This window comes from Stegastes partitus, unplaced genomic scaffold (genome assembly GCF_000690725.1).
Source record: "Stegastes partitus isolate 25-593 unplaced genomic scaffold, Stegastes_partitus-1.0.2 Scaffold233, whole genome shotgun sequence".
Classification (NCBI taxonomy): Eukaryota; Metazoa; Chordata; class Actinopteri; family Pomacentridae; genus Stegastes; species Stegastes partitus.
Window position 1 is genome coordinate 496,496 of NW_007577964.1, and position 23,106 is coordinate 519,601.

At 43.2% G+C, this 23,106-nt stretch overlaps 2 protein-coding genes across 2 annotated transcripts; one reads left to right on the forward strand and one right to left on the reverse strand.

Moving 5' to 3' along the window:
- Window positions 1-818: 818 nt before the first annotated feature.
- togaram1 (TOG array regulator of axonemal microtubules 1) lies at window positions 819-15,383 on the forward strand. Its single transcript, XM_008281430.1, has 23 exons — window positions 819-1,072; window positions 1,588-2,766; window positions 4,626-4,686; window positions 6,516-6,644; window positions 6,781-7,038; window positions 7,134-7,414; window positions 7,561-7,784; window positions 8,459-8,559; window positions 8,651-8,815; window positions 8,908-8,976; window positions 9,889-10,058; window positions 10,158-10,329; window positions 10,504-10,740; window positions 11,165-11,288; window positions 11,469-11,574; window positions 11,819-12,054; window positions 12,172-12,330; window positions 12,896-13,022; window positions 13,114-13,229; window positions 13,370-13,553; window positions 13,692-13,911; window positions 14,001-14,087; window positions 14,197-15,383. Exons 2-23 carry the CDS (start codon window positions 1,732-1,734, stop codon window positions 14,448-14,450), a joined length of 4,515 nt encoding a protein of 1,504 aa, XP_008279652.1. The 5' UTR covers window positions 819-1,072; window positions 1,588-1,731; the 3' UTR covers window positions 14,451-15,383.
- Window positions 15,384-15,504: 121 nt separating this feature from the next.
- Window positions 15,505-22,213, reverse strand: ccdc28b (coiled-coil domain containing 28B). The gene is made up of 6 exons (XM_008281431.1): window positions 22,055-22,213; window positions 20,197-20,519; window positions 19,616-19,785; window positions 19,226-19,380; window positions 17,438-17,460; window positions 15,505-17,319 (listed from the first exon to the last, which is right to left on the reverse strand). The coding sequence occupies exons 2-6, from the start codon at window positions 20,430-20,432 to the stop codon at window positions 17,265-17,267; spliced, it is 639 nt and encodes a 212-aa protein (XP_008279653.1). The 5' UTR covers window positions 20,433-20,519; window positions 22,055-22,213; the 3' UTR covers window positions 15,505-17,264.
- Window positions 22,214-23,106: the final 893 nt, after the last annotated feature.

Sequence of the window (23,106 nt, forward strand, 5' to 3'; positions counted from 1 at the left end):
TTACTAAATTGTATTGTATATATAATTAAATAAAAACGACAAAAAATAATATATAGAGATAGATATATTATTTTTATTGTCTTTATTTCATTGTATTTTATTTTATGCACTAATTGACATTATTTGACACTTTGATTTATTTATTTTGCTCATTTTATTTATTTCGTGTGTGTTTTATTCTTTATTCTTCTTCTTAATATTGTTTCGGTCTGGAACTAGTGCATAATGCATTTCACTGCGCCTTATACTATGCATAGTTGTGCTTGTGACAAATAAAGGCTTTGAATCCTTGAATCCTTGATAGTTGAGTACAATATTTTCCGCAATAAAAATGTGAGTGAACAACTCTCTATACAGCTGCATAAATACATATACCTAAATATGTATACATAGTTAAATCAGTAAATGCAGTTTCTTTAATTTTTCCTTGGATTGTTGAAATCTATTTGACATGATTAACTGATAAGAGTGTGAACCTCATTTAGGTGCAACCTCGAATACTAATTTGTCAGACATCATTGTAGCAGTAACGACTTTTTTCAACATTAAATTCTGCACAAAAACATATTTTGTTTTCTTTTTCCAAATATTATATTTTTGGGGTAGAATTGTATTACTTGAAATATATATATTATGAGCTTTATAATATATTTTTCCATGCTTGTGTGGTGTGAATGTGCCCAGTCCAGACTCAGAACATGTTCCTTGAAGCGCTGTTTGTTTGATCCGCTCCGTCTGCGGCTCTGAGACGATGATGCCGCCTGGAGGAGCCTGGAGCTCGCGTCACCATGGAAGCGCTCAGTTTGCGACATGTATTCGCCATTTTGCTGCCTCGGTGTGTGTGTGTGTTGGTGTGTGTGTGAGAGTGTGTGTGTGGGCTCCTCTCGAGGTGAATACCTTTGTAGCTTCCAAACATTCAACACTCCAGACGCCTGCTAAAACAACATGGGAAATATCTGCACTCGGAGAACCGTAGCCGCCGCCGCCGCAGCAGCATGACAGGGGCATTTGGACGACGTAACAGTAGATAGTTTCGCTCGGCGTTACCGAAGAGGAGCGAGGAAAATGAAAGGTCTGTTTTCTTGGTGGTTTTTCTAACTTTGCTAGCCCAGTCAGCCAAGCACCTACGGCGGTCGAAACGAGCGGAGGAGCGAGTTAGCTTAGCACCGTTTCAGCGGCGTTGCGGTTAGCTAAGATTCCGTGTAGCCACACTAACTAATTAGGCTGCTTAACGGTAACGGGGTAGTCGAGGATTGATTGTAAGCCCATTGCAGGCATTACTTAGTAGCATATAACTAGCTAAAGCTCAATTCGAGACACCTCACAGTGTTAGAATAGCAGGGAATAATGTAACGTGCAACAGTCAATGTTATCTCAATCCTCCTGCTCGTAACTAACGTTCCTGAGAGCCACAAGTGGTTGAGTTCATTCGCCCTCATCAGCCGTATCTCGGTGATCCATCGTGGTGCGATAACACTCTCTCTCTGTTAAACGAGGCTTTTTCCTGTCAGATGTTTTGATATATTATCCCAGAGGCCTCTTATACATGTGTCCACCATTCATTTTTTGTCTATTTTGCGTTCACAGCTTGACAAACAGGACAGTGGCTTCCCATCACCAACCACTCAGGATGAGAGCACGAAGTAAAGAGGAGGAACACTGTTGTCCTCACAGGATTGTATTTGCTTCCTTGGATTCTCAAATCTGACCACATCCTCAAGACCACCAATAATGATACCTGGATTGATCACCCAGGAGTTACACGAGCAGCTTCTGGACCTGAAGAATTACCAGAACCGCACAAATGGGGTTGAAGAGCTCAAACGGATCCTCTCAGATGTGGACATTAGATCGGTCCCGTCTGGTAGCGTTGAGGAGTTCATCAACTTTCTTCCTCGCCTTCTGGATGACAGTAATTTTAAGGTGTTGTACGGCACCTTGCAAGTTTTAAATCTACTCATTCAGAAGCTAGATACGGGTGTAGACAAATACTTCAAACATATTGTCCTAGTGGCCCTCAAGGCCCTAGGGGACACTCGCACTGTCACCAGGAACGAGTACCTGAATGTGTTTCGACAGCTAATGAAATCTGTTGCACCCCAGCAAGTATTAGATCTTGTAATTGGCAACTTGAAACACAAGAATTCTAGGGTTCGGGAGGACGTCCTTAATGTCATAATGGCAGCTATGCTCACTCATCCAAGGAAAGATTTCAACATCCCGAGGCTTTGTTTTGAGGTTGCACCGTACCTGGTGGACAGCAAAAGGAAGGTCCGTCACGCTGCCCTTGAGTTGTTTGCTGTCTTTGACTATTGCCTTGACACAGGGAAAAAGCAGCCTCTGATGAAAGCAGTGGACATGGTGGAGCTCAACGAAGACGCAGAGGGTCTGATGGCAGCTGTACAGGCAAGGCGAGCAAGACACGTCCTTCCAAAGCTCTCCTCGGAGGGAGTAGTGGAGTATGGCTTGGTGATGCCCAAACCGGGACAGAGGAGCTCGCTGCAGTGCGGCTCTGGAGCTGATCTGGACTGGGTGATGAACGGTGGGCGGATAAGCAGCGCTAGGAGCCACAGAACTGAGCCGGACTGTGACCGATTGTATGGCTATGGCAGCTTAGGCTCCCTCACTGATGACCTTCCACTTCAGAGGAGGATTGTCAGCGCAGGTAAAGGGAAGAACAAACTACCGTGGGAGATGTCGAGCTTCTCGTCCACTGAGAACGACCAGCAGCAATGCAGCTCACCTAATGGGAAGTGCTCGGAACAGGTGGGGCCCATCGTCTCTGGCTACTTGCCATGTCTTTGCACATCTCTCATAATAATTAAGCCATTTTGATTTCGTTTTACATTCCTTGATTCATTGGTAAAATAAGACATCCAGCTCAGAAGAACGCTCTGCTTTACTGTGGGTTACTTTACCTAAATGCAGATGGAAATTTTACCCTTTTGCTTGTCTTTGATTGACATTAATGAGGCAGATATTGATTCAAAAGAATGTGTTTTCCTTTTTTTTTTTGTTTTTTTTCAGGAGCTTCAAAAGCATGCTTTGAAATCTTGAGCAATTAGGGCTTAATTAGTCCGCTGTTGACTGCTTGTTCAGAGGTTTTAGGAACATCAGAATGTTTTTCATGTTTCCTTCAGAATTACTAAGCACCTCAGCGGCCAGACAGTTACGTTGATTTGCCCCCAATCAGTCAACAAGTGCAGTAATTGCTAAGAGCATGAAAGGAGAGGGTTATTTGTACCCTTGTTCTTCCTCCTTTTCGTCTAGCTTGGTTCACAAAGAAATAATGAAGATACCCTTGGTAAACCTTGATTCATGATAACAGATCTGGGGCCTTGCCGATGTTTCTGTCGTAAGAATTTTTTATTTTTTTTTTGTTTAACCAAGGTGAGTCACACCCTAAAGCAGCAGTCCAAAAGAGACTTACGAAATCTTAGCAGTGGCATTTTCCTCAGAGACAATTTGAGGGAGGAAACCTAAATATAGTTATCTCTCTCATGATGCAGTATGGATAGAGAGCAGCAGGGAGGGAGGGTTGTATCATACACATAGTTGGCTTGTACATATGATTCTCACTTCTTTTTTTGGAACATAGATTGCAAAGACTGTCTGTAATGCCTGGTTAGACTATTTAAAGAAACATTTTTTAAATCTGGGTAACAACAGATTTGTATAATTGAATATGTGGCTCTCAGTGCTTTATAAACAGTGGGATACAGAGAGAGGAACACAGATAAACTCTCAGAGCGCTCATCACCGACACTACTCCCTGAAGAAACACAGCAGATGACTCATTTTCCTGCACAGTGGCACCGTTACTGCAGCAATAAGCATCCACTATTTTGAGAATAAGTGCTGTGAAAATCACGGGCAACCTGCCAAATTGTTTGCTTAAAGGAAGCAATGTGGGACGTGTACTGTATTATATTTTATGAGCTAACAAACTAGAACGGTTTGTGAAACATAGCGACTGTTAACTTTATTCCAACCGTATCCACTTTTTGTGATAAGTGGCTTTGTTTTACGAGGTATGAACTGACTATTTTGTTCTGGGAACTATTATCAAGCTTAGAAACCTCCATTTGAAAAACCTTGTGTTTACAGCAGTGTCTGTTTCCCAGCAACCCCATTACCACACAGCACACTCGGTGAAGGGGGCGTGAAACATAATTGGCAATATCACAGGTTTATGCTGGTAAAACAAGGCTTATTTACTGTTCTCCTGTTGATTGCAATCACACCAAGTGCCCTGCAACGAGTGCTGATTGTCAGATTGTAGGCAACTTGAGACACAGTGTCTCGTGTCACAGGCTGAGTATGAATGCACAAATTTGCCATAATTCTCTCTCTACTTGATTTATTTATATTTGAACAAGGTTTCACAGTGAGAGTAAAACTTTAATGAGAAAAACAGACATTAAGTCTCATCACAGAAGCAGAAGATCCACCCAAAGGAGAATGTCTCTTGTCAGTCTGTCTTTGCTGTCCTTTGTTCAGGCTAGTGGATGGAATTACACTGAGGCCCTTGTTATATTTAAGGATTGTTTTACGTTATTTGAACTTCACCCTTTTATTGTTGCTCCTAAAAGAAAAAGAAAAAAAATCTGCTCATTCATTCATAGGTGGCCAGTGAGGATTTCTTCCCCCTGTCCAGGAAGCAAGACGCCTACATACCCAGTTTCAGTAAGTGCCAAGACCTTCTTATTAATTCCGTATAAGGTGACAAATGCAGTTGACTGGTTGTCATGGTCAACTTCAGCTCAACTCAGTTTAGAGCAGCTTTAAATTGGATTAGGATGCTGAGTCAAAGGAGTCACCGTTCCACATGTCACCAGAAGCCCTGAGATGAGCACGATTACAAGCTGCTTGGCAGAGAAGTGTTATACAAGTCTCACATCATGCCAGAAAAGACCAAAACACCGTACTACTCACCAGCTGTTTGGGTTTCTAAATGTTGGCATGTGTTATTAAGCTCAGGGCGCAATGATTAGTCACAGAAAGTGCCCTCAAACTATTAAAATCTTACCCGGTATTGCTGCTTGTATGCTCTCTGTGGAGCAACCGTTAAGCCCTAAACAAAGACAGTTTGTAGCAGAAGGTGGATGAATACCAGTGGAAAGAAGTTCTTCCAGTGAAATCTGACTTCCCTTCAGGTTGCAGATGAGCAGTAAAGACAAGAATAACAGACATTAAATAACATGACCGGTATTTGCACATCAGTTTCTGATAGGAAAAGTATTGAAAATGAAAATATTGTGTTTTGAAAATGCTCTGTTTTCCTCCATCAGTGCACTTTCTGTTGCATTTGATCTCTTTGACCCATTGGCTGTTTGATTCTGGCTGCTTATAGAGGGATTAGACTCATTTCCAGTGCTGCCAATGCATCTTATATAATCTGGACACATGCTTGTGGTAATCCTCAAATGAAGATTACAAGGGGTAAAAGGTGTGCCTAGAATATTTAAATGACTTTCTTTTTCCATGCCCTATAAAAGTCAGTCGTGCACTTTGCAAAATATCCAGTTTATTTGGCTGCAGCTGAGTCTAAGCCGGTCTGTATAGTCATCCGTGCTCACAGGCACGATTGGATTTGAAACTTTCTGCTGCAAAGTTTACCAGCAGTGTTTACCCAGTTCCGTTTTTGAGCCTTTAACAAAAGCTATAACTGAATTTAAAGATTGCTCAGGAAGAAACTTTTGTTGACTTTGTTGGACATGAATATATGTTCAGTGACACAGTCAGACATTGAAATCATAAATATTGGTCATGGAGCATCATGGAAAGCATACAGAGATAAGTTTCCAACAATTCTAAATATCTTGCTGTTGATGAAATCAGATAAAAACAGAAAAGTTGGATTTAAAATGTAACTTTTTATGCATTACACACTGTAATTGTGTCGTTGTGCTTTGATTTGCCTTGTTGGTTGCTATTTGAGTCCAGCACGTGCTATCAGCAGGGTGGGGCACCATTCACTGAGAGGCATAACCAGATGGTTGGCATAGTGTACAGAAACATCTGTGCCAAGTGTTGGTTAGAAGTCCCAAAGTCCCAGTGGTGCACAACACCAAAAGTGGTCGAGAACAGCAGAGCTAAGATCCTGTGGGACTTCAAGTTCAAGATTGGCAAGCCGCTGCTGGCTAACCAACCTGGTATAGTGGAGGTTGACAAGGAGCAAAGAGGGCAGTTGTGACAAATGTTGTAAGGAAGAAGGAGCAGTACAAGGGTTTCCTGGAACAACTGGAACAGATGTGGAAGGTGAAGTCCACAGCGGTCCTAGTGGTAGCAAGAGGTAATAACAGTTTGGCTGTGACCACAAAACTGTGAGAGACAACACCTGAGGTCTGTCTAGAGGAGTGCAGCCCTAGCAACCCAGGCAGGAGAGGACCCAAGCTTGAGGAAGACACCCTCATGTGGGGGGAGAGGGAAAGTCTCATATATGTATATAGTTTATATTTAGTATACCTTTGTTAGTGTTTTGGTGAAAATGAACAAATGTAATTTCTATCTAGGTTCTGCAGAACCACCGAAGCCCCAGTCCTCCAGAAGGAGGGAGTCTCCTGTACACCTCAGAAGAAGTGGAAGCCTCAACCTAGACCCTGATATCTTTAAAAGCTCTAACTTCTCTGACCCAGATGTTGGTAAGGAGTCATTATCTCAAATGATTTCTACGCATGTACAGTTACATGAACTGTATTTAGCCTTTAGCATGTCCTCACCATGCTATCTTTTGTTCCACCAAGTTTTTCATGGGTCTGATGTGTGAATATCCAACAGTGGTACCCAAAGGACGTGTGCTCTCGAGGAACCCCAGTGTTGAGCGGACATTTTCCCTGCCCTCAAACCCCACCACATCCTTCCTGCTGCCGTCCTACCCACTGGCTACACTCCCAGGAGGCATGCTCACTCCAACGCTGCCCCGCCGACATGCAGACTCTTCTCTCTCTATGTCCAACACCTGGCCCAACAAGAGAGAGAACGGCCCTCACCAGCGAGAAAGCAGCCCCTGGAGAGACACAGCAGGCACAGCAAAGGGTAATCTAGTTAAAAGGCATTACTCAATATGTGGTTGTAAAAAAATGTGAAAAGGGTATTTTGAATCGTTATTTTTTCTTTCTTTCCTGTCCTAGGAGACCTCTCTAGCAGACGTTCTCCCAGACCTCTCCGTGCCTCCCTCGTCAGTTCTTCTTCCACTTCATCATTCCGTCGGGCTCTGAGCAACACCCGGGCCAACCTCTCCGTCTCACCAGTAGTCCCTCCAACAGAACAGGCCTATTCTTATAATGGCCAGAGATCAAATGCTCCAGGAAGCCCTCAGGCCCTGCAGCTAGAAAAGAACCTTCTTCTGGACCCTGATAGCATCAGTGTGACACAAGATCTTCAGGAGGATGATCCTCTGGACATGCAGGAGGTCAGCAACATTGCCTGTGTTTTGTTCATAATCCAGTACTGTGCCACCGAAGTCACTCAGGCACCATCTGCAAGTCCAGGGTGTTAAAAAGTAGAGGTTGCTGTTCGTCTCATGCTTGTTGAGGCTAATTTGTATGTTGTTTACAGATGCTGAACTCCCTGCGCTCACTACGCAACAGCGCTGCCAAGAAGAGGGCCAAAGCGAGCCTTAGTAGTCCAGATCCCGACAGCCCTGACTCAGCTGTGAGGGTGGACCTGGGTTTGGACTCACCGTCACACATGTCCCCAGTGCTTACCAGCTCAGCCAGTGAAAGTGGCCTTTCAAGTCTGAGCTCAGTCGCCAACTCCAGCTTCAACGGCATCAAGACCAGGTAAAGGATCAACAATGATTTACCTGCAGCATTTCATACGGTCTGACTGTCTATGAATAGGATCATACTTTAAATCAGAGGTGTCCAGTCCTGGTCCTCGAGGGCCACAGTCTTGCATGTTTTAGATGTTTCCCTCTTCCAACACACCTGATTCAAATAATCAGCTCGTCATCAAGCTCTGCAGAAGCCTGATAACCATCCTGATCATTTGAATCAGGTGCGTTGGAAGAGGGAAACATCTAAAACATGCAGGACTGTGGCCCTCGAGGACCAGGATTGGACACCCCTGCTTTAAATAAACAAGCATGAGCTTTTTTGATTTGATTTTAGGGTAGACTTTTGCCAAGATCAGAATATTATTAAGCAAAAACATATTTTATTATGTTGGGGGGTTGTTTTTATCCTAGCTCTGGTTTACATAAATACTTTATTTTCCAAAAGTATTATTTTTTATTTAAAAGTCCAACTAGGTTGTGTTTCATTTTTCATAAGGATTACTGTACGTTCGACATAAATGAGTCAGCTCCGGTGCCTGTTATATTTTAGTTAAGTGAATAAATGCTGTCACAGACCTGTTGACAGGTTTGAGCCGTGCTAACCTGTTACCCGTGTCGTGTTGAACAGCGCTAATCAGCTTCCCAGCATAATTTCTCACTTGTCACATCTGTCAACAGTCCTGGAAACTCTGCCGCTTCAGGAATGAAACCTCGCATTGCAAGAGTGCCTTCTGCAAAACTGAGATCTTCTGTGTCCATGGACTTCAGCAGCTTTCAAGGTAAAAAAAAAAAAGAAGGATGAAATGGTTTTGCTCATTCTGTTGCATTATCTCGCATCTCGTTCACATCTTTGTTTTCTGTGTTTTCAAGTTCTGTCCCAGAGAAACGAACTGTCATCTGAGGTGGGTGTTGTTGGCCAGAGAGTCATGTACTCTAACGGAACAAGCAAAACTGAGGAAGAGACAAAGGCACCGTCCCCTCCACTGGTCAAGCCAGCTTACCGTGAATCATCCAGAGCTCTGAAGCCTGCCAAAGGTCAGCCATCAGGGCCAAACACAACAGGGTTTTCTTTTGGACATGCCAAGTAATAACATTTTCAATCATTATTTCTCTTCTGTGATGTTCAGGATCCCAGAGTCACAGCAGCAGTAGGAATTCACCTGGCACAGACATGCCTGAAGGAGTGATTGGAAGAGGTCAGTACCTGCAGAACTCTGAAGGCCATCGGTCATTATTCGTATTTTTCAGTGTTACTGAGGTAGTGTTGTAGCTCAGTGCATTTATTTAGAACAGACTCTGAGCCAAAATATCCATCTGCCACAAGTACTTTTCAAGTTTCATTTTTAGCCAAACACTTCAAAACACAGTTTGATGGATATCATTTCCTAATAAGGCTCTTAAACATATAAACACCATCATAATAGTGACAAATTACTACTGATTAGGACTGCACAATAATTCTGAAAAATAATCACAAACATGATTTTGGCTTAAAATAATAAATTAATATGATTGAATGTGACTTTGACATTTACCATGTGTTTCACTCGAAACAGACCATATAGATATAATGACTTGGTTTCAACTTGGGTGAATCTGACTCTAGAATGCCATGTTCTAATCTTTTAAAGCAAAGTTTTGGTCACACTCCTCTCTGAGCTCTGTGTGCTGCAGTGACTGAGTGGGGAGACTTCTCTGTGCACACCCACCGAGTTAACACATAAATTGTGGTGCTTATCAACAGGCAGATGTTAAGCATGTAAGGCATTTTGAGTAGAGTGTTTTTTTGCAATCTCTCTCGGAGATGCACTGAATTTAGGTGAAGACGAACCCTTCTTAAATCTTATATTGATACAAAGATTTATACATTAGCAAGAATGTAGCACAATACAGAAATGAAAGCAGAGCTCTGTGTAAAAAGGAAATTTTGTCCCAGACATCAATAACTAATCATGATAGTTAAATGTAATTTCAATATTGATTGAAGTGATCATGAGTTCAACAGCTCTGCAGCCCTGTTACTGATTTCCTTATCAGTTCAGCCTATGGTGTCCACCTTTTCTATCCGACATTTAAGTTATCTGAATAATATCTGTCATGCTTCTTAGGCATGTTTGGCACTGCAGTGTCCTCCAGCCGTCCAGGAGTCGCCTTGTCACTTGAGCAGGGCGAATTGGCTGCCAAACCCCCCACTGATCCCTCAGCAGGCATCCAAAGCCACACTCTGTATGGCAGTCACCGAGACAGCGATGACAGCCCACGACCAGATGAGGTTAAGGTTAGTCACACTTTGTCTACTGGTGAGTCATAGTACATCATAGGACGTGTCTAGTTACCAGAGTCTCACCTGGTGTGTTTCCTACCAATGCATGTGCAGGAGAGGGTGAAGAATACAAGGTTCTGCCAGGACAAGGCACGGCTGCAGCGTCTGGATCAGCTAGACGGTCACTCGACTCAAGGGGACCAGGCGCGAGAAAAGATCCGCCACCGTGTCAGACAGATGCTGTCTGATTCACCGACAGAGGAGAATAGAGCATTAAGCATCAAAGGTAGGAGGATTTTCAGAAACTTTAACCAGTTACTTACAACTAAATACATTTTTTTTGTGATTCAGCGTCTTTTAATGACATCCCACAGCTATCCTGATCATGATAGGAAATGGTCCATCTTTGCAGATCACATCATTTGCAGCCAGAGATTGGAAATGTTGTTCTCTGTTGTAGATCTGCATCTGAACGGCAGCACACTGACATCCACCAAGGCAGATCTTCACTCTGATGAGTCCCCCATCAGTCCCACCAGTCCTGTCAGTCCACCAGGACCCCAAAGCCCACTCAAGAGTTCTACTCCACCCCACCACCCGAGCCCCCCTACGGTGCCCCCAAACCCAAAAAATACGTCTCGTCTCAGGAGGGCACCCAGCCTTAGCCGAACCCGACAGTCGCTGTCCCACAGTTCAGGTCAGTGGTATTGAAAGACTTCATTGACTTCGTTTCATGCTGAAGAAACTCAATTATCAATCCTTCACACATTCAAAAATGTCACGGTGAACCTTTATCACATTGCTATGGGTTATCTCTTAGTTTGTCTTCTCACTGCCTTGCATTTTAGCGACATTCAGCCACATTATAAATAGATGATCTGGTGCTTTAACCGGCTTTTGTTTATAGAGAACGTTGGAACATTAATTAGACTGCCAGAGCCATCAGAGCATGGGTGAATAAGATGTTAGCTTCGGGTAATGTGCCACAATGCTTTGTTTTGACAACCTACTGTTAATGCACCGCCACCCACACACTCCGCTTGTTTTCAGACTGATAGAGATGTAACGTGAGACCCAATCTGTGTGTCTTTGTGTTGTGTGGTGTCTCATGGGCCATTTAGATGAGCTGTCCCCCGCTGCCGTGGGCCACAAGAAAAATCTCTCGGAGCCTCCAGAGCTGTGTCCATTTTCGAAGCCCGAACTGGCACTGACGCAGAGTTTCAACCTCCTGAGCTCTGAAGACTGGTGAGAAAATCAAATTGCAGGTTTCTACATGCTTGTATAAAGATTTGCAACAATGTGACATTTTTAAAATCAAAAACTTTGCAGACATTTTCCTGCATTTTATTTTCAACAGCAGCCAGTACCGGCAACCACAACTTGTGAAAAAATACCTGACATTTGTGTGTTTTTGTTTTGATCCAGGGAGAAGAAGATCGAGGGTCTGACTTTCCTGCGTTCTCTGGCCCTTTACCACTCAGACACACTTCAGGGCAGGCTTCATGATGTTTGCCTGTCTCTCATTCAAGAGGTAATAGAACTTGTTGTGTAACACTCCCACATCATTTTGACATCTATTCATTATGCAGTCTTACTCTGCTGTTAACATCTCTGTTTCAAAATGAATATCATTTCTCGCTGTCCCAGAAATTATAAATATTTTCAGCCTTGGTTGCTTTTATAACGTTTTTATATTTTTTTGTTGTATTATCTCTTTGTCCTGTATTTTGTGCTGTTGTGCCCACATAAGCATTAATAATGTCCATCTCTTGTAGGTGAAGAACCTGCGGTCGAGTGTGTCAAGGGTTGCGGTGTGTACACTGGGTGACCTGTACACACACCTGCAGAGGGCAATGGACCAGGAGCTAGAGGGCACAGTTAAAGCTTTACTGCAGAAGGCTGGAGAAAGCAACGCCTTCATCAGGCAGGATGTGGATGCAGCACTGGACTGCATGGTGCAGCACTGCACCCCCACTCGTAGCATCAATGCTTTACTCACTGGAGGACTCAGGTTAGACTACACACAGAATAAACTGTTTTTATTAGTTATGGTGGGTGTATTTTTAACACTAAATAATTTTCTATTTTTAATCTTTAATTGGTGAATTTGTTTCTCTTCTGCCAACAGTCACCTTAACGCAGTGGTGAGGAAATGCACCGCTCAGCATCTGGCTAATCTGGTCGAGAAAGTTGGAGCTGCACGTCTCCTGTCTGGTGGCAAAGATCTCACTGACAGAATTTTACCTGCTGTCACCAAACTAGCTCAAGATTCCTCACAGGAAGCCAGGTGTGTAGAAACCTTCTGTGTTGCTCTATATGCACTTCATTTTTAACAGTTTACAACATATTCATGTATCCATCAGTTTAACTTTTGTGTTTGTACAAATTAAGAACTTGAATAAGAGTAGTATTTTTTCTAATAGCAGAAAAAAACACATTAACTTTGGCCCAAAAGCTGAATTTTACATGCTTAAAAACACGATGTATCACACCAAAAGAATGAGGAAAACTCAGAAAGAATGATATGAGCTCTCTTAAAAATGTTATGATGTAATTTTGTGTTGCCCTGAATGTATAAATAGTGATGGAAAAATATTCGAAACAACCTTTGGTACAATTCAATACATTACCACAATATAACCCAGCAAATGTCACCAACCTGTACTCTGATTACTTTGATTATGAGTATTTGAAACACTAATGCTAAAACTACAGAAGGGTTTCTTGCTTCTGGTCGCTTTCGAACTGCAAGTCCCAAAAAGCTGTGACTGCTACAGAGCCAAAACACACTCAACACAGAGGCGGTTAATATAAGCACTCTGATGTCTGCTAAACACTTGTTCACCCCTCAGGTACTTTGGGCGTCGAATGCTGCTGTCGCTGTCGTCCCACCCTGACTTTGACAAGATCCTGGAGAAATACATCCCGACCAAAGACCTGCAGACTGTCAGAGACACTGTCTTCACTCTCAAGACAAAGGTACAGTGTTTGTTTCTGGTTACTGTCACACTGGTGTGTTTGCTGGAAGTCAAACACTGTCATCTAACCTGGAGAGTGTTGTGTTTTACAGGGTCTCGGTGAGATGCCCCAAGACAGTCAGTCAGCCAGGGGGAGACGCTCCCTCCCAGGCAGCGGGACAGTCAGGGCCTCATCTCTCAACAGAGAGCCACTCAACCAGACCAACAGGTGGGTGTAGATATCAAGCAGTGCAGCAAAGGTGCCTCTGCACTCCAAGTCAAGCGTCCAGCACTTTACAAACTGCATAATACACATGGAAAGTAAGCAGTTCATACTGAACCATTTAATGTGTTTTGAATCATCTACAGGGAGTCCAACAGCCATTACAGCTGTAGATCTCAGACGCAGAGCATTGCAGACAAGACTGAATACATTAAGCAGATCTCAGGTCTGCTGGGTTCAAAGGACTTCAGAGAGAGGATCAAGGGCATCGACCAGCTAGTGGCTGACTGCCAGCACAACCCCAACATGGTCATCAATAGTATATTCCCGGTCAGTAATAGCATCTCTTTTTATCCAAATCTCATCAATATTTCTTTGTTATGCACTTTGTTCTTCTCAGTTATCATTACCCAAGTCTGTTCTCAAGGAAACGACGATCAGTGTTTGTGTTGCTGTCCCTTCTCTCAGGTGTTTGATGCCTTTAAAGCCAGGCTGCAGGAGTCCAACAGCAAGGTCAACCTGTACGCCCTGGAGTCTCTACAGAAAATCATCCACTTGTTGAAGGACAACCTGTCCCAAGTGGTCAACATCCTGGTCCCAGCAATCGTGGACAATCACCTCAACTCCAAGAACAATGCCATCTACTCAGCTGCTATTGGAGCTATTAATGCACTTATCTCGAATCTCGGTACTCGTCTCAAACAAATACTTCTTACAGCCGTGAAGTCTGAGGTGAATGGTTTTTTATTTAACTTTGTATATTTTTTTTCATTACAGACAACATTCTTCTTCTTCAGCCTTTCTGCACCAAGGCTCAGTTTTTAAGTGGTAAAGCAAAGGTGGACCTTATCGAAAAGGTTGCAGGTATGTCTGTTCTGTTTAGTTCTGAACACTGTAATCAGCTGGTTACGGCCACAGCTTTTAGATTGATTGATCTGAACACATCTCGCCGTTTCTCATTTTCTGTATCCAGATCTAGTGACGGAGCTCTACCCTCGCAAGCCCCAGATGGTGGAGCAGAAAGTGTTGCCCTTGCTGTGGCACCTCCTGGGCACCTCGACCCACAGCGGCACCATTCATGGCAGGGGTGGCAGCATTAGGGGTGCTACTGCCAACCTGTGCCAAGCCCTTCATGCCCAGATGGGGCCAAGCCTGAGCGAGTGCGCTGCCTCTCAGCCTGCCAACGTCCATAAAGGTTTAAACGAGGTCCTGAGGACCTTATCTTAAGGTACAGCAGAGTCCAAACACAACCAAATGTTGGAAGAGAACAACATTAACACTGATCTTACTTGAAGACAGAGATGTTCTACATTTCTTACAGTGCCTGCACTTTTATATCAATAAAGAGAAAGTCCTTAAAAGTTAGGAACTCTTATTCTTATCTCAGTGAGATTTCCTCTGGTACAGAAGCATGGACAATTGTGACACACTGACATCAGGTCTTACACACACCCAACCTGCTCTCTTTGCACTTTGAAAGTAGCTCATTGTCACTGCTTTTTTCCCCATAAACCTTTACATGTACTGTAGACAAATCAGCAACACTATCGCAGAATGTAAAATAAAATGCACAAACAGAAGAGGAAGAAGACAGGGATCCAAAAGGTGTATATTTTTGCTGTTTCATCGAATGTGATGTGATATTTTTAAATCGTCTCATGTAGTTGATTTGAAGCTTTGTGAATTGAGATTAACAAGATAGTACAAAATACTTTTGTACAGCTCAAATGTGTATTTGCACAGTATTAGCTTAATCTGTATGCTGTATGATGGTACAGTTCTAATTTATCTATTGTGTAATGGTTTAAAAGTCATATTAATGATGTGCTGAGTTGGTACTGTCTGTCTTTATTTGCATGACCAAATTTTACTGGCAGGATCAAGATCGTTTCTATTTTTGTTAAGGAGATATAATACATGTACCCGGATGATGCCTAGACCAAGGTTGGTTGTAAACTATTGCTCCTGGAAGGGAAAAAGAACAGGGAGTTGTACTCCTGTGGTGTCCTGAGAGGTGGTGAAGGCCCAGGTGTGATTCTGTCTCAGTATAGTGCCAGTCTTCAAGTAGCCTTTTAACTCATCTATTGTTAAATTATATTGACTTTGTTTGTGAACAAGAGCAAAGAGATATATGAATAAACTTTTATTTCTGTAAAACTACCTTCAATGTGCCTCATTCAAGGGGTGGAAATGGGATGATGGGATGTTAGCTGTTCAATATTTTAATTTTATTATTTTTCAAGATGAATTGAATTGCAACCAAGAAAAACACAGAATATTCTTTTTTTGGTTACATAACTTTATTAATGGGCGCATTTACTGAATACATGAGATTCTTTTCTTTTTTTTTAATTTAAATGTACCTACTTCATATGACATATGACGAGCTAACGGTGACCAGCCTGCTCTTGATGACCCCTCTTCATATGTCAAAATCATAGAAAACAGCTGACTGTGAAGGCTTTAAGTAACCAGACTGACAAATGTTTTACATATTCCAAGGCTTTGAAAAAGAGGTAGGCTTAGCAAGCAGTAAAAAAAGACGCACCAACGCTTTGAAAATGCTTTGATGTTTCATACTGAGCACTCATATCGCTGTAGTTGGCTTGACAGGGATTTAGAATGATGGCCAAGGTACACTGGCAGGCAGCGTGCAAACTACACCATGGCTTTTGAGGGAGCTCACTTGTTTTTTTAAAAACTTTTTCGACCGATCAGAAGTAGCTGCTGCTGCTGGCTATCAGCACCACAGAGGGTTAGGTTTGTTTTATGGCAGTTGTTTTTTTTTTCCTGATCTGTGGATTAAAGTGAGTTAAGTTTCTGATAATGCGCTGCCATGCTTTGACGGTGCATGCTGGTATCTTTATTAAAGTGAATTAATACGCATGCATCAATCACACACTAATAACCTGATTTTATGTCTGATCCATGATGATAAAAAATAGAAACGCTCAGCATTCATTGTAGAGACCCTCCAACGTTTCACAAAAAAATCTGTTCAGGGGAGCTCATGTGTTATTAAGAGGAGCCAAGTCCCCCCTTGACCCCCCTGTAGTTCGCACACTGCTGCCAGGTTTGGAACTAAATAAACCATAATCCGTAAAACCTTTAACTATGAAAGTAGCTGCCATTTGGAAATAGCACTGTACAGAGACGTCCTGGACTCCCTGTGTGACCTACATGAGACTTTTTACAGCATGTCAGCAGCAGGGTGGACGAGCTTGTGCTTGGAGGGTTGCTGCTACTAGGCCCTCGATCAAAAAATCCTCAAAGGCAATCCTGTCAACAAATACAGTAGCTGAACTGCACCAAAACCTGTAGCTTACATGTAGGATAATCAATTTTTTTTTAAGTCTCCTCACATAGTCCCTTCAAAAAAAAAGCACAGTTGTAGGAAAGGAACACCCAGCTTTTAGTAAATCCAGTCGGTTTTCCAGTTACAAACTTTTAGCAAAGGTATAAAAACGAGGGAGTGCGTTCAGAATAATAGCAAAACTCCCTTAAAACTTCTGAGCTAACCACAGTGGTGTTGTCAAAGGGGCCAAATACGCTTGCTACTTGGTGCAAATTTCATCCCTTGGCTTACGAGAAATGGTGTCGACCAGGCAGAACACGAACTTAAAGTAACTTCTCAAACTCATGAAATGTGCTTTTTGTCACGAAAACACAGAGAGCCAATGATTACACTCACCTGGGTTCAGTTATTTGTCGACAGACCCAATAACCGAAGCCAAGTTAAGTCGAGAAACTGTTTCAGACTAACATAAAAACAACACGTTCCTCTCACATTCCCATCGCTTTGTGCTATGAATGAGGGGGTTCTGATTTTGGTTCATTTAATGCTCTGCTGCTTTCAGTCACTGTATTGTTCCTTCAGCTTCACTGACCAAATGGAAAAAAAAAAAAAAAAAAAAAACAGCCCCTCCTCCTCCCGTGGATCTTTCCATTCTGTTACTAAGGCAGCTGGATCAATGCCATGGCAACCCCCGGACTTGTTGGATGTTGGGAAGAAGATGAGTGTGTCCCGAGCGCCTCGCTCCGTCAGGGACCAGATGTCTTGGGCAGGTCCTGGTTCTCGGCCAAGTGGAGCTTTTGTCTGAACGCGGACACATTAAGGATTCACACGGAAAGGACTCGGGTCAAACAAATCCAGCCCCGAGGAGCGCCCGGTGATTCCCCACAAACAAAACGGGCATTCAGTTAGGAAAGGATACATTGAAGTGCTGAGCTCCTCCAGCTGCAGAAACAAACGGATGAGAGGTGTATTGAAATCAAACAGCCAGAAATAGAAAGTGATGCGATAGTACTCGGTGCTAATCTCTGAATGTGATCCTATTACGTAACAGCGTGTCGGGTCAATATTTGAATTAAACTCCCATCATCTGACTACGGTGTTTACAAAAGCAAATGGTCAGCTTCCTCTTTTTCCATCTATGCAAAGCGAAGTCGCTTCACAGCCCGTCTGCTCCTGAGGCACACTTATCCATCACAGCTTAGCAAGTGTTCCTGGCAGCGGTGTCTGCAGTGAGCTGAAGGCTTGTTCTCACCTCCCTCACACATTGCAAGTGCAACTCTCCCGCTGCGAGCATACCAGCGGCGGGTGTGGGTAACTAGGAGCCGCACAACACGCTAACAATAGAAACTCTTTCAAGGCATTCTTAGACTGCACATCATTCTGTGTGCTGGATAATGTTTAACTTTGAAATGACGGAGCAGTTCAGCAAAGAAGATTTCAATGCTAGTGTGAGATCTTTTATTCCTCGTGATGAGTGAAATTGGTGGAATAATGTGTTTACTATGTCTCCCTGTGGATAGTTTTTTACCTCCCAGCATTGTGATTGAAAGTCTGGAAAACTTACAGTGAAAACCTGCATCAGTTTACTTTAAAGATCCCATATTAGGGCCCTTCTCAGCAAATTTCTATTTTAAAATTTCCAGCACAAAGATGGTTTTTTTCACCATGACTGTACAACCCCTAGGGCTGCAAGGTGGATCAGTGGTTAGCACCGTCGCCTCGCAGCAAGAAGGCCGCTGGTTTGCATCCCGGTGAGGACACCTGGGATTTTAACCCTGTTCTAAACAGGCTGTGCCAGTGTTGATGGCTTCCATGCCCCCATCAGAAAGAAGACTCTCTCTGCATCTATGATTAACTGTGTGGAGCAAAACTGATAAAGGCTGCGATTGTGAGACAAAAACTTTCTCTCCCTTCTTTCTTTGTAGGTGACCATTTTACAAGGAAATATTGCTGAATTCACGGCACAGTCATTGTTGTATTAAACTGCAGTAAATGTGAGTACAAAGAGCAGGAGAGAAGCAAAAAGGCGTAAACGGGGGCTGAGTTTAGGTTGCACTGAAACACAATGGTAACATATTTCAAATCACCCTTAAAGCTTCCAACATATTTGACTGTCCCTAACCTTTACGATTTCCACTGAGCTCTGACCTGTGGACATACGAAAAGTCCTCAGTTCCTCAGATGTTGGAAGTGCATTAAGACTCTTGTGTTCACTCTTGCAGCCAACAACAATTGTTGCGTTTTGCTCAGACATTTTAGAGTTAGAAAAAAAGATAAACCTGGCAGGCAGGGACTCTTCTGAATGGATCACCTTGCAAGCAGCAACAGTGAGAGGACCTGATCATGCACTTTTAGAGGAAGATGACTATTTGGAACGTAAAAGTTCAGTAAAATTCTTAGCAGCTTGTCAAGCTGGGATTCTAGTTAGTATTGGAAGAGCTGAAGCTTGAATGGTGTGAGTAAACTTTTTGATATTTTGACAGCTTTTACTTTACACCTGGTAGATTATAACAACTGCAATATACACAATAAGTGGATTCTCACCATATGTGACTTTTAAGAAACTACTCCACCTTCAGTTGTTTGTACACCTTGGAAAAAGAAAGGCTGTGCAGTTCAGACTAATTCCTTGTAATTTAAGGGTCACTTTAGACACTTTAAACTTATATTATGTTGGAAAAACACATCAAAAACGGTGGTCATTTACGTTACAGAGCAGGTGTTCCAGGTTGTGGTCGGAGGCGCACTTCCTCTGGTCCTCAGAAAGCTCCTCCACGTGGCTGTCGAGGCTGAAGTGCAGTCGCGCCAGCTTCTCCTGCATCTCACGCACATGTTCCAGCTGCTCGAAGGAGCACACCTTACCTACAAATCAGACGGGTGACAGCAGAGCGGTGTGACATTTCTCCTCGGCACAAAGTGTAAACTCTTTAGCAGCAAAGTCAAAAGTATCTCCATGGCAGCAGGTTGGTAAAAATAGCGCCGCAGCTATTTGATTTCAGTCTGAATCCTGTAACAAAGCCACTTTTTCCAAGTGCCTTTATTTTCAGCCTGTTACAGAATATTCCCTCGGCGGCCTGTCACATCAAGGTTATCTCACCGAAAGCCTGTAGTTTGCCTGAGTGGAAGTCATTGAGGAGGTTGAGGAGGCCTCCTTCCATCTCTCTCACGTCTGAGACATCTGTAAGGAAGGAGTGCTGCAGGGGGGAGGATTGGACCACTTTGCTGGGCCCTGCTGGCTGGGGGGCCCTGGGCTTCTCCTTGTGGGGTCTGACGGATAAAAAAAACCCACAGAAAACATTATAGCTGCGTGTATTTTGTTGTAAAAAAAAGAGTCCAGCTGCCTCTTGGACTCGTATTTGTCACATTTGCAAGGGAAATCCAACCAGCCTTCTGTCCTTATGCCTTTATTAGTGGTTTCCTGAGTAAGTTTGTTGCTGAATACCACATATAATAATGTCGGAAATCAGTCTAAACACACCCAAATCTGATAACCAATGCTTTAGATATCACACACATACTTTCTACTGTATTAACAGGTAGTTGTGAGATATAGTTTGATTTAGAATTCATCCATTATATGCACAAAAATGACAAATAAACCCTCAAACTGCAGGACAAGCGCAGAAATACAAAATGCAGCAGATGGTTTTGATGCTACAGTTTTCCAGAAACACAAACCTGGTGATCTTTGGCGGGGGTACGACGGCCGTGAACACCTCTTTGGGCTGCCCCGGCGCTCCGATGGACCTTTTATACTTGCCTCTGTTCTTGGGGGAGGGAGGCTGCGGCAGGCCGAGGGAGAAGGTGGCACTTTTGCTGGCTGGCAGGACGGAGAGCTTGCGGGGGTTGATGGGTGGAGGAGGGGGCTGGGGGAGAGACACCTTTGGGCTCCGCTTCTTGCGTTTGTCCTCCATTATTATTATTATTATTATATATATTTATATTCTTTAAAGTGAAGCTTCCTGGTGGGGGGGCACAGCCTGGCTGGTGTACAGGACGTCCTGGAACAACAAAGGTAGGAAGTTGAGAACCAGCAGCCTCCCCCCCTCCCTTTGAGGAAGACTCTGTGGAGGATCCTGCCAGAATTAGTGCTGCAGCCCAGGATTCTCTACTCGGCACATTTAGAGATGCTTTCATTAGTTTAAGGGACTCCTTTGGGTAATCGCTGCAGTGCATCAGCCACAGAAATCTCCCACTATTCATAAAACGTGACAAGAAATTGGTGCACCACTCATATGCCTACTTCATTATAACTACTATTATTTTTTATTTAAACATTTTTTTAAAAAGCAAAATAGCTTTAATTGTCTTTTTGGGGTTTTTTGTGTGTGTGTTCTTTTTAAAGCACCATGTTGTTGGACTCATGACATTCATTTTATTCTGCTTTTACCTGATGTAAGCATATATTTATTTATTCTATCTATTAACTGTGTTTCCCCTGTTTGTGTCTGCTTGTGTTGGCTGCAGCATGGGTGAATAACCCAAGACAAATTTCCCACGTCTGGGACAACAAAGCTCATCTTGAATCTTAATTCTTAAAAAATCTTCTTGCACAGTTTGTTCATTTCTAGCTGTTCATTGCACTGAATTTCGTTGTCCTTTTTTTTGGTATAATGACATTAAAGGATTCTAAATTTAGGTGAAACTTTTTAATGGCCTCAATTTGCTGCTTTCGCCTCCCTGAGAGTGAAACAGTCGCCTTGAAAGATATTTTTAGAGCGACCTCCAAGTGGCAGGCGCTTAGAGAATGTGTGTGAACTGGAGGAAGATGAATGACTGCATTACTGGGTCCATTTTCTAACCAAACAAACCCATTATATGAACGATCAAGAGAGTAAGGGCTACGCTGCAGCAGGGTTTGTTTTTGTCTCTCTGGCTACTCAAATGACTGAGAGCCTTGGGGGAGCCTATGGTGTGATATCCAATTAGACATAATGTCCATCACTTTCAGGCAGAAGGCTGAATGAGAAAATCAATACACGCCTTCTTACTGAGACTTGATGGAGCAGAGGAGTTAAAGGCGTCACCATTATCCTTTAGAAAAACATTAGTGTAATTCAATAGTCAGAAAATGCAACCATTTCTAAGAGTTATTAAGTTTCACAAGGGCACAGGAGCACTGCAAGATGTGCACTGTAAAGATGTGCACTGTATTGCACTGCAGCAGTTGTAGGCTGCGCTTTATTCCTATTGGGTGCCTGTTTATTGTTATGTTAGACACACATTAAGGCAATTATGAGCCTAAATAACGTTTAATCCCATAAAACAGATGGAGTCACAGTTAGAAGAGCAGTTATCTCCTCAACACTGCGCCAGCCTCTCGTCAAAGTAGAATCCAAAGATGGCCACGACAATAATACACAAAGGCAACTTTATGCTCTGGAGCCTCATTCATGATGAGTCCATCAACACTGGAGAAACTGTGACTCAAAAACAACACGCAGACAGCTGTTTGACGCCCCGTTTGGTTGGATTTGGTATGGTAGAAGCCGTGTAAACAGATTTATCGTCTGTGGATGACACAAATAAGACTTACCGAATCAATTACGCACCAGAGAGCCAAGCGGCTGGACGCGGCGTCGCATTTCTCCTCCTAGAGGCACCAAAAAAACACGTCTGACTTCACATGAATGAAAGCGTTGGAACAACGATGATGTTGAATGATCCCTGCAGCAGCTGTGTGTAAATTACTGATGAAATGTAAAGCGCGGCATCGATGCGCTCGGCTCGTGTGGAGCTGTCGTCTTTATCCCTCTTAAAGGGCCAGTCCGCCCTGCGCGCCGTGCGCCAGCAGGAGGAGGAGGAGGAGGAGCGGCCCTACACGTTACAAGCACTGTTTACTCTCACACAAAGAACTGGATGCTGTTTTCTGCTGGATTCACCTGCCAGGTGATGATGGCACTGTGCAAATACCCTAGGCTCTGTTATAGCCCGAAGGGTTTACCACTAGTTACGCACAAACGGGCCACATGGTGACGCCAAAGTTCTCCATCGTTCTTCACAGTTCCTGCCTTTGACTGAAATCTTGAAATGCCACAATCTCTATTAGGGTGGTGGAGATGAGTCACCTGTAAGTATAGCTGCATGGGAGAGGACCTGACCAGAGTTAGAGGAAGTAACCCTGATGATGGCAAAGCTGGCCACCTCCGAGTTTATAACAACCACAAAATTCAGTGAAACTGGACATTCAGGGGTAGGCACTACTCCCTACAGACCTCCAGAACTTTTGTTCAAGATGCTGAATCATAGGTGATGGTGTATTCATGTGATGGGAAGGAAAAAGTGCAAGTGGAGGGCTGTATATGTTAAAATTTGGCAATGTGTTCTCTACTTTATGGTTGTATTATGTTGAAGTCACACTGCTCAGAAAGGGAGTGTCCATTTAAAACGTGAACAATACTCATTCATCTTACACTCGAGGGGCGAACAGTAGAGGGATAATCTTACCTCTACATAGGACTGACTCTATGAAGAGGACAGTAGTGCTGTTCTACTTTTACTTGAGACTGTCAGGCTTGTTTTTGATGTTTTATTGTCTGGACCACAGGACGACTAGCTGACGCCAAGACGTCAGCTAATGGGGATCCT